This window comes from Asparagus officinalis, chromosome 8, assembly GCF_001876935.1.
Source record: "Asparagus officinalis chromosome 8, Aspof.V1, whole genome shotgun sequence".
Taxonomy (NCBI): Eukaryota; Viridiplantae; Streptophyta; class Magnoliopsida; order Asparagales; family Asparagaceae; genus Asparagus; species Asparagus officinalis.
Genome location: NC_033801.1, coordinates 63846514 through 63857738, shown reverse-complemented (window position 1 = coordinate 63857738; position 11225 = coordinate 63846514). Strand labels below are relative to the sequence as shown.

The 11225-nt window shown below is 36.0% G+C and overlaps 1 protein-coding gene across 2 annotated transcripts; it reads left to right on the top strand.

Moving 5' to 3' along the window:
- LOC109820085 (omega-6 fatty acid desaturase, chloroplastic) lies at window positions 1780–10926 on the top strand. Of its 2 annotated transcripts, none has more exons than XM_020386155.1 (10): window positions 1780–1888; window positions 1991–2039; window positions 4164–4402; window positions 4477–4620; window positions 4738–4889; window positions 7842–7964; window positions 8061–8238; window positions 8343–8461; window positions 9666–9780; window positions 10566–10926. In XM_020386155.1, the coding sequence occupies exons 1-10, from the start codon at window positions 1784–1786 to the stop codon at window positions 10725–10727; spliced, it is 1386 nt and encodes a 461-aa protein (XP_020241744.1). In that variant the 5' UTR covers window positions 1780–1783; the 3' UTR covers window positions 10728–10926. The 2 variants fall into 2 exon arrangements, with proteins under 2 accessions (XP_020241744.1, XP_020241743.1); XM_020386154.1 differs by having other exon boundaries at window positions 4155–4402.

Below are 11225 nucleotides of genomic sequence, written 5' to 3'. Positions count from 1 at the left end.
TTGTACAACATTTATATATACCACACCCTGAGTTTATTACTTCTTTCTTGATTTTGATATACATCCAAGCCCCAACATGTTGAGATTAGGGGATCCTCACATCTTGAACTGGCCCATAAATACTATAGAAGAAAATAACACGAACCCAAATCAGTTTTAACCCCAAACAACAATTGTCAAACAATCAAAAAGTTCAAAAAGAAAATTTCCCGTAACCTAAAATAATTGGAGACATCCTCTTCTCTGAAAGTGTTATCATCAGTAAAAGTGTTATCAAACCAACAATGACCACAATGCATTCCCAAAATCCTACCATACAATTTGCAATATCAATAACAATCAAACCGCACAGAGAACAACATCAAACTCCTTCCCAGTTCAACTGAAGCTTACATGACAACAAACAACATCAAACTCACTCTGATCGATCCTCGATTGGCCCATGAACCTGCTCTCATCTCCGACGAGCATCAGCTCCGCCGTCGCAACCGCCCTAAAATCAAAACGAGTCATCAAAATCCACGGAACCCACCATCGAAAGCCTAAGAAAAGAACTCGGCCAGCCGCCGTTCACCTACCTCTGGTTCATGGGCGACAACGGGGACATCGGCAAGCTGCCCAAGGGGGTACGGAAACCTGGCGGCGGCGGCGGCGGCGAGGCCATGGCGGCGTCGAGTTTGTCCTCGTTGAGGTCGTGGAGGAACCTGTACCTGTTGTCGTTCTTGCAGAACCCCCTGGCGAGGTAGAGACAGGGTGACGGAGGTAGCGGCGGTGTTGGAGGTTTCGAGTGAGGTTAGAGAGAGGGTGGAAGAGGAGATGGGTTTGTAGGAAGAGGAGTAGATCTAGAGAAGATCTGGAGAAGAAGAAGAGGGTAGTCTGGGAATTTTTTGTCTTGGAAATTGTAAATGGGGCTGATTCACATGGATTTTTTATTTTTGGGGAAAAAGCACATTAGAAAAAGTTCAAGGGGCTGTGACACATCAACAATTTAGTTTTGGGGCCTTGAAGCAATTTTTCCTTTTTTCTGAAGTCTATCAATGATTAGCAATAACATTTATATTCTTTTTAGTTTCATTGTAGCCCATTTTTAATTAATCATCTTGGATTATTGGCTTTATTAATTGTTCATCATTCTTTTATGACGCTATTTCTTCAAGTGTTTTTTAGTTTTACAACATTATACCTTCTCAAGTCAAGCTTGGTTTCATGTCGATCTAAATAACGTGCAAATTCAAATTAGCTTTAGGTTACATTTATTTCTTATCAATTCAATTATTAATGTGAAAATTTTAAATTTGGTGTAGCCCATTCAAACAAATATTAAAGAAAATAAATAATCTCAATACTAAAGTTTAAAGACATAAGTGAGCAAAAACAAGCAAAGTGAAACTAAGAAACAAATTTTAGTAAGGAAATAAATCAAAAATACTTAATCATAGTATTTAATCACGTGCATCAAATTTTAGTAAGGAAATAAATCAAAAATACTTAATCATAGTATTTAATCACGTGCATTGCACGTGCATAAAACCTAGTAGGAAATAAATCAAAAATACTTAATCATAGTATTTAATCACGTGCATTGCACGTGCATAAAACCTAGTATACGTAAAAGTATAACTGCTTTACATAGTCTACAGGATGCAACCTGCCAAATCCGGGTTGGGCCCAGCAGCCCAAACCCGATTTCGATGGGTTTGTGGCGGACGGATCCGTACTCGGATCCGTTTCAAAGAAAAGCCGTGGAAGGGCTTCTGAGGCCACATAAAAAGATGAGAGGGAGATGGATAACTGCTCTAGCTATCCTAACTCTAACGGCTTTCCTAGAGAGAGAGAGAGAGAGAGAGAGAGAGAGATGGCCCTCGCAGGAGCCACTTTTAATCTATCGGTAATTGTTCTATAATCTTGTGTTCAACATTTTATATAGTGTTGATGTTGATTAATTTTTAATTGTTATTGATTTTTTTTTATAATCATTGTCGTATTTTAGGCACCCCCGCGAAGGTTAATATGCAATAAGAGACTGAAGTCTCGGTCAGGTATGCTTTTTTTTTTCTTTTCCTTTTCTGGTGTTGTTCTTTTGGGAAATTTGTCGAACATGTGGCGGGCTTCAAGGTTTAGTTGATTTTTTTTAATCCAATCCAATGAACTGGGCGACAAAAATATTGGTTGTGTTTAATTTGTGGCATTTCAAATCTATAAATTTATTTAGCTAGGATATTTAGGAACTAGCTATTTGGATTTTTGCTTATGAAAATGCTTGCCTACTATTGATTCAGCAGCATCTCGGTTCCCGGCTCTATGAAGTTTGGAAGAAAAATGTTATGAGGACCATGATGATATTGATGAGGCAGAATGAACAAAGCTTTCTTGTTTTCCCTTTAGACGATTAAGTCTTTAAGAGCTCACAATCAGTGTCATTGGTGATTTATCTGTTGCTCCTTTTGTCTAGTCAAACTTGTGTACGCGTTAAGGACATAGTGGAGGGGTATTCCTTTTCTTTTCTTTTCTTTTTTTCCTTCCTTTCATTTAATGACCGAGGAAAAGTAGCTTTGCATGAGAAATGGACAAGGGATTACTAAAGGAGTTGACTTGTTAGAAAATAGTTTTCTTTTTCAGTCATCTAGAAGAAAAATGATCAAATGTAAAACAAAGTGAGCACATCTCAAGAGTATTTTTGTAGGGCTTGATTAGATCATTAGACTATTAATGTTGCAGTCTGGTGAGTGAAGACTAAACCTTCGGTGTTGGATATTTATGTTTACAAAAGTGCTAGCACTTGAATACTCGAACAAGCTAAGGCTCATCTCTTATAGAAATGATAGACAGAAAGCAGTCACTTGAAATGTTTATAACCTGAGATAAGAAGAAGATTACTTTGTTGAAGTTTGTGTAGATTGTACTTGCATGACATCTGTACCTAGCTTATACATCCAATATTAGGATGCAGATGATTGCAAGATTTATTATACTTCTATATTGATGTCCTAGTTAGCAAATTAGATAAATGGGGACAGGGGCGGATCCAGGATTTCACTTCTTGTGAGGCCGCGTATAAAAGATAGACGAAATTTTTTTTAATGCAATTTTATTCACAAGAGATACATCACAACCTAAACAAAACGAGTAGAATAGCCAACATTAATATTTCCAAAATATTTCAAAAGAGAAAGATAAAAATTATGTAGAATGAATATATTTTAATTTTTAAGGGAAGATGTTTTACAGAAACCATCCTATCTTTTTTTCCCAAAATTTTGGAGGGGCCGTGGCCCCCCTGGACTATATATAGATCCACGCCTGAATAGGACCCTCATGAATTAGTTGAAAAATTGGCAGATGGAAAGCTCCAGTTAAATTCATAATAATGTAGAAGCTCTCCTCTACTTGGAGAACTGATTGAACCTGCATTTTGCTGGTTGAATCTGATTCCATGGTCAAAAATCAAAACCGATAACATTAACAAGAAACCTAACTTTTTTAACATATAGTCTTGTCATCATAAAGTTGTGTCAATAAACCAGATATTGTCGTTATATGTAATTATAATTATATACGCTTTATTAGTCAGTTGTAGCCTGCACTTTGGGAATGAACATATAATTTACATTCTGCTGTGTAAACCTACATGGTTTCATGCAAATGGGTCATAATGTTATCCTATGTCATGTAACCACAATAATTTGTGGTCTTGAAGTCCCTGCACACTAGAACTTCAAAGTTGTGGTGAGGGTTTAGAGTTGTAATTTTATACTCCAGCATGCCTTCACAAGTTGAGCTTCATTTTTCAACCTGGACTCATACAGTAGGATCAAAATTTTCTATAATTTGCTTTAAATTTGTGCCTAACAGGATTTGAATGTGGGTTGCTCTGATATCATCTCAAAGTCCCTACCACTTCACCTAAACGCTGAAGTTTTATTGAGGGTTATAAGTATACTCTTAACATGTGGAGTTAACTTAAAATTGAAGCGCATAACAACCTTTGAACAATTTTACCCTTATCTAACTTTTATATATTTTTCTCGAGCAAGGGTATGTGTAAAAAATGGTAGTTCCAGAGCAGGGTGGTTTTGTTAAAAACCTCCATGTTCAAGGTGTTTTGCGAAAATTTTCCTTTATTTTGTTGTTCTCTGTCATATGCTATCTAATAGCGGCTTCAGGTATATATTGTATGAAATGGGGAACTCTTGAGAAGATAGGATTGAACTCCCACTGCTATTTGTTCTACAAGAGACGACCACAAGTCGTACAAGCTGCAGTACTCCCTATTTCACCATCCTTGATAGATGATGAAGTGCAAAGGCATCAGATGTGTGAAAATTATGGCTTCACACAAATAGGGGAACCACTTCCTGATAATATTACTCTGAAAGATGTGATGGATACCCTGCCAAAAAAGGTATAATGTGTTATGTTTCTAAATGTATTTACTGTTGCCTTGCTTCCTCATATCTTCAAAATTCTTCTTTGAAGGTTTTTGAAATCAATGACATGAAAGCTTGGCAATCGGTTTTCATATCTGTAACATCTTATGCATTGGGATTATTAATGATTGCAAAAGCTCCATGGTACTTGCTCCCTCTAGCATGGGCATGGACAGGCACAGCAGTGACAGGGGTGAGTTTGCTCCCTTACCACCCGCTCTTGCTTTAAGAATAAGATATCACATATCTCCTTATATTTTTTTCAGAATTAATTATTCTTTCCACCTCTTATTAAAATTTCTTTCTAAAGTTTTTTGTGATAGGCCATGATTGTGCTCACAAATCATTCTCAAGGAATAAATTGGTGGAAGATATTGTTGGAACTCTTGCCTTCTTGCCTCTGATATATCCTTATGAGCCGTGGCGTTTTAAGCATGATAGACATCATGCCAAGACAAACATGTTCGTATATAGTTCTTTTGCTATATTGTTTTCATTTAATTAATGTTCATGTTTATTTCCTAGTCATTGTTATTACTTCTTTGGGCTTTTTGTTATAGTTGATTGGTTCATTTGTCGATGGTAATTCTCAAATTGTATTCTTTGTTCTGGATGGAGATTTATAATCGCTAATGTCAAGAAGATTCACATCATTGCTTTGTTCAGTCGTTTTGCTCTAGTTAGAAACTAGAGTTACTGGTGGATGGTCTACATTACCACTGCTTCCATCTTCCCTGTCTTCTCATATTTTGGTCAATTTTTAGACTAATTGGGAAGATTACTTTATCCATCTTTGATCAGTCAATTTTCCCCACCACCATGCAGAGCGTTCTCATTCATATCAATCCCCACAGTAATAATTATTTAGCTCTTTATCTTAGCCTTTTCGGCTCAACCAACTACTTATGAATACCATCCTGGGCATCTGGTTATCCTTCAGTGAAGACTTAGGCAGAGTTGAATGTTTTTCTGTAGGTTTCTTTTCTAAATTACCACTAGAATTTTGTTTTTAAATATATTCTAGCAAAAACAGAATGAAAGGTCCTTTGATGAGACTATTGTTAGATATTATTGGTATCTAGATTTAGGAGATATTATTGAGATATTGTTAGATGTGGTTGGATATGAAATTATCTCATACCTATTTTTTAATATCCTCCTAATATCTATTTAAGAGAGCTTAGTGTTAGATGAATAATAACTTTGTCTTCTCTCATTCTTTACATGGTATCAAGGCCTACTCGATCCTAGCAACTTCTCCCATCTTTCTAGATCTCGAGGCTGTTGAGGGGCTTTTGCATGACCTTCTTGTTCCCCTTGACAGCTACATCAACATCTTTCGTGGCTTCGACAACATATTTGATTTCTACATCATTTGTTTACTAAATCCTTGTTGAGCCTCAATAAAAAGGCCCTGCCCTTGAAAAACCCTAACCTAAAAGCCTTTCACCCCGGAAACTCAATAGTAACTCTGCCTTCTCTCATTCTCTACACTACTGACAATTTCTTTGAGCCGGTGTATGCTCAGGAAGAAATAGTAAGATGAAGTTTTAACACTAAGGTCCATTGCATGATTGAAACCATTGATCAGTAATGATTTGACTTTTGAACCACCAGACATAACAATGCTTTAGATGCAATCATTTGTCTTGACAGCATCATTCGGATCTACTTGTCCCTACTAATTAGTTTGTGATGGTTGAACTCAAGTAGAATGTTGTGAGTACTATAGAAGGGGCTTCTAGTTAATTCACATAAGTTGTATTGATGTTACAACAGTTTAGACTGAGATCTTAGAACAGAAGGTGCAGATTGCCTATCTCCTGGTATGTCTTAGAAATGTCGAATATGCATTGATTTCTGAAGCAGATTTTTTGCTCTCCCACGTCCCACCAGAAAAACCTTTGTCGATGATGTCATTCGCTTCTGAGCAGCAATAGATGTAGAAATAATTCAGATAGTACAAACCATCTAATCTAAAGCCCAATTGCAAGTGGACCATGTAAACCCCAAGCCCGCCTAAGAACATAAAGACTGAGTCGTTTAATAATACCAGCTTAGATAGATTTGAGTACTTCCTTTTTTTCTCCCTCCTGTGTTGGTATTAAATTGTTTGTAGCCTAGGTTTGAGTTGATGAGATTAATAAGGAGATTCGGATTTTTTTGAAAAGTAAGCCTTATCTCTGGAGGTCTATCTGATGTAATATTACGTAAGTCTGGAAGTTTCAATTGCCTCGGAGCAAGGTTAGGTCAATGATAAACTATGTTACCAGGCAGAGAAGAAGTGGGAAGGAATATCATGCAAACCATTTGTCATGACTCATATCTTACAGCCCGCAGATCATCTACTCCTATTGGTTTCCCTCTTTCATCAAGAGATTTTTAATGTGCTAAGATGCTAGCTACTTAGAGAATTGCTTTTTTTTTCATTGTCCATGGCTTTAAGGCACACAAATTTTCTATTTCGTAGTTCCCATTCTTGCTTCTCATGTTAAGGCAAAGTGCTTAGGATTTGCGTAAATGGAGTATCAGGGATCTTGATTGTGATGCACATTCAAACAAAAAAAAAATCCAAAAGAAGTGATTTATAGAAAGTTGTATTTGATGAAAGTCATATGCACGGCTTGGAGGGAGATCTTTCATATCTTTCGAGAACCACCCTACAATATGGGTTAAAAAAGGCAAAATAAGTGATATGTTTTTAGCCCTTATAAAACGAAATTTGATTTTTAAACCTCTTTCACGCTCATACTAGGCTGAGGTTCTGCTGAAGAAAGAACTCAAAATCTGATCCAATTTATAGTAATGTTGGTTAACTGTATTCTGTAAAGGGGATTGCATCGTTTGTAGACTGCCAGCATTTCTGAGATAACTGCTCTAATTATCAACTTCTAGCCATCAATTATCTTAAACTTGCTTTGGTGAAGCCTTTTAATGCCAAAGCATTGTATAGTTTCACAGGACTTATCATTGAGTCAGCTGCGTGCTACTTTGCTCCTGTTTTCTTTCCCCTTTATCTTCTCTCATTCTTTCCCATTTCTGGTGTAATGGTCAGTTTAGGGGCTCCACATCAATTCATTTTCTTTTCTCTTTTGTTCTTTTTTTGGGGATGGGGGATGTGGGAACGTGAGGGCTCACTTTGCGGAAATGAGACACATGTTCCTCATGTGCCTTGTCCACAACAATTTAATACGACAGAAAATGTTCTTAGAGTACATACAGGGAAACAAATTTATTTATAGCCATAATGCATGCCAAAGCCTTAGCCAACAAACTAGACTAACAGTCTACCGTCTCTCTAAATAAAGACTACATCGCACCCCGTTCCTTCCAAATCTTGAAAGTGATCTTTTCCCCCCATCAAATTCAATGGTTTTATACATATGCTGAACTTTTCTCTCCTTTATAATTCAGGTTGGCAGAAGATACTGCTTGGCACCCTGTTATGAAAGACGAATGTGACTCCTCACCCATACTGAGGAAAGCCATTGTCTTAGGATATGGTCTAGTCAGGCCATGGATGTCTATAGCTCACTGGTATTTTCAAAATGCCATCATATTCTTTCTTATTTTAAAATTTCATATTTTTAATTTGATGCTCATTCCTATCATTATTATCAAGTTTATTATTAGGCTATTGTGGCACTTTGATCTGAAGAAGTTCAGACCGGCTGAAATTGGAAGGGTAAAGATAAGCTTGGCATGTGTATTTGCATTCATTGTGATCGGATGGCCTTTAATCATTTATAAGGCTGGAATTATGGGATGGTTCAAATTTTGGTTTATGCCATGGATGGGCTATCACTTCTGGGTATTTTCTCGTGCAAAATTCTCCCCTTTTGTACTAATATTTGTTATAATGCATGTTTTTATATGGTTGTGAATCCTTGACTCCACATAATCTGCTCTTTCTAGATGAGTACTTTCACGATGGTCCATCACACTGCTCCTCATATTCCTTTCAAAACTTCAGATGAATGGAATGCTGCACAGGCTCAACTTAGTGGGACGGTCCATTGCAGCTATCCTAATTGGTATGCTTTTATTTGTCATATGTTTTTCATTATAACTTCCCCTGGTGTCTTCTGGTAGAAGTGGTCTAGTTGAGTTTCGTGTCTGGAAATTAATTTTAAAAAGATTTGAGGAATACATGACTTGTGCATACACCATCTAATAAAAAGTATAAATTTTGCGCATACGGTTCTTAGAGAACTTGGAAACAAAAAAAAATGCAGTTCATGTTAGTTTCAAATCTCAAGTTGTAAAAATTTGTCTTTTGAATTATTTTACTATACAAGGAGTATATTGAGTTCCAGGCATCTTTCTGCTCTTTGTACAGTAAAAAAGATAGTTACTATTGTCAAAATCTAAAAGAACATTGTGCAGATTGAGCAGCCTAAAGAAAAAAGTGGATGGAATCTACTCCTCCTCTATACAAGTGGGAGAGAACCAATGATTCACTATTCGTACTACAGTAAATGCTACATTATTATTTACCGTATCATGATTACTGTAGCATCATGAAACTGACTACGGCTTTTTTGGAAAAAACATTATTGTAGCACATGTGGAATACTGTAGCATGGGCGGGATACTGTTGCAATTAAAAAATAGCAGTTAACCGGGATTACTGTAGCGAAATATATTGTGCTTTGCACGGTGTTCACACTAGTATAGAAAGAAGGCAGAAGAGCAGTAATGTGCGCATTTTTTCTAAAGAAAATATACATTGATGTAAACTATTGAAGCCTACTGAGAAAAATACAATCAATGGCTTATAGAACAAAAGAATCTCTTCTCTCTTCTAGCGGCTAATAGTGCCCGTTTTGATGCTATACCCTTTTTGTCTAATTTGATTCCTAATTTTCCATGCAGGAGTAAACAATAGTAAAATTTTTGACTAAAAGATTCTTTCAGTAGACCTTATGAGTACTAATATAATATTGTGTCTTCTTTGTGATAGAGTGTTTATATAATGTAATCTCTACCATCCCTTTTTCAGACTCAAATTATATGTAATTATAATGATACACATATATTATGGGTTTTAAAAAAGAACTACTTATATTAACAACCATGGACTCCTTAAAAAAGGTTTTTTTTCCTTTCTGTGAATTGTCATCTTAAATCTAAGGCTTATTTGTATCACGAGAAAAAAATGAGAAATCCAGTTTTGTTATAATCTTATTCAATATCACCTGTCTCTAATGGCAAACAATTTCGAATTAATTTGCACAGGGTAGAGATCCTGTGCCATGATATCAATGTGCACATTCCACACCATATTTCTTCCAGGATACCAAGCTACAACCTTCGGGCTGCTCATCAATCGCTTCAAGAGAACTGGGGCAAGGTGCATTTCTAGTTTTGCTTTATTTTCAGGGACAAAATATTCTTTAATCAAAATAAAAACTAAAGTCTTAGTTACTAAACTTATCTCAGCAGCCAAAATTCATCTCCTATTCTCTATGATTGACAAAATTTGAAATCATGTCTGATTTGTTTACTAGCATAAGTTGTGCTTCTTTTATTTCCACATTTCCCCTTCAACTCTCTTGTACTCTCCCTTAACCACACAAGTACCTCTTAGTTCATAAAAACAAGAAGGGTTTTGCAATTTTTCAGGATAGCTATAGGACTCACAGTGCTTTATGGATTGGAATGTTGGGCAGTTAACGAACAGCATGTGCAAAAAATAATTGTAGTATAAACGAGAATATTACAATACACGATTGCATATACATAGAGATAGGACAAGAAACAAGTTCAATACTGCATTTCACATGAGACTTGAGGTTGCTTCTACTGAGGATTGAACGAGAGAGCAGAGGTTGAGATAGGTTGATCATGTGTAATAGAGGTCACTAAAAGCACCAATTAGCAAATGTGATAAGATTATAGCAAATGGAGAAAGAATGACTAGAGGTTGGCATGGGTTAGAAGTTGTTAAGAAGGATATGATAACGACTAACCTAGTAGAGGAGATTGCCCTCAATAGAACTAATCATAGAATCATGTAACCCACCACAAAATGTAGGCTTTGTTGTTGTTGTTGTATTTAGCAGTTCTTTAGACATAACAATGCTCAAGAATTCAAGATTTGACTTACTTCTTTTTTCCTTGTATTCCTGACTGCAGTATCTTAACGAAGCAACCTGGAATTGGCGTCTGATGAAGTCAATAATGACGATATGCCATGTATATGACAAGGAGAGGTACTATGTTCCGTTTGATGAACTCTATCCACAAGACTCCCAGCCAATCTCACTTCTCAAGAAGGTCATGCCGGAATACACATAATTTTGTCAAGATTCTCCATTACTTTTATTCTTTTCAGAATCTTGCTCTGAAACAGCATTAATCTTTTATGTTTTGGCATATTTTACCCGGAGATTCAGAATATTTGACAATTTTAAACAACCAATTTTTGTTGTACTGGCTAAAAGATTTAAAAGGGATGAAAATAAAAGAAACTAGAGAACTTTTGAATGTTGTAAAACTGTGTTTGATTATTACAAGAAGATAATGTAGTAAATTCCTTCTGACTTACAATTTTTTGTTACTTTAGAAATGTATTAACTCGTCTCTTTTTTTTACTTGTTGGGAGTTTTATTTTAATTGAAATAGATTTTTCCAAAATGATATTTAAGTTATGTCACACTTTGAAATAACAATGTCAAGGATTTTTTCAGGAAAAGTGTAAAAGATCAAGGGTTTTGTGAGACACCCTATCGTTGAGGGTTTCTCAACTTTTTAAAGTTGATGGATTTATCTACAATATTCCTAAACTTGAGAGGT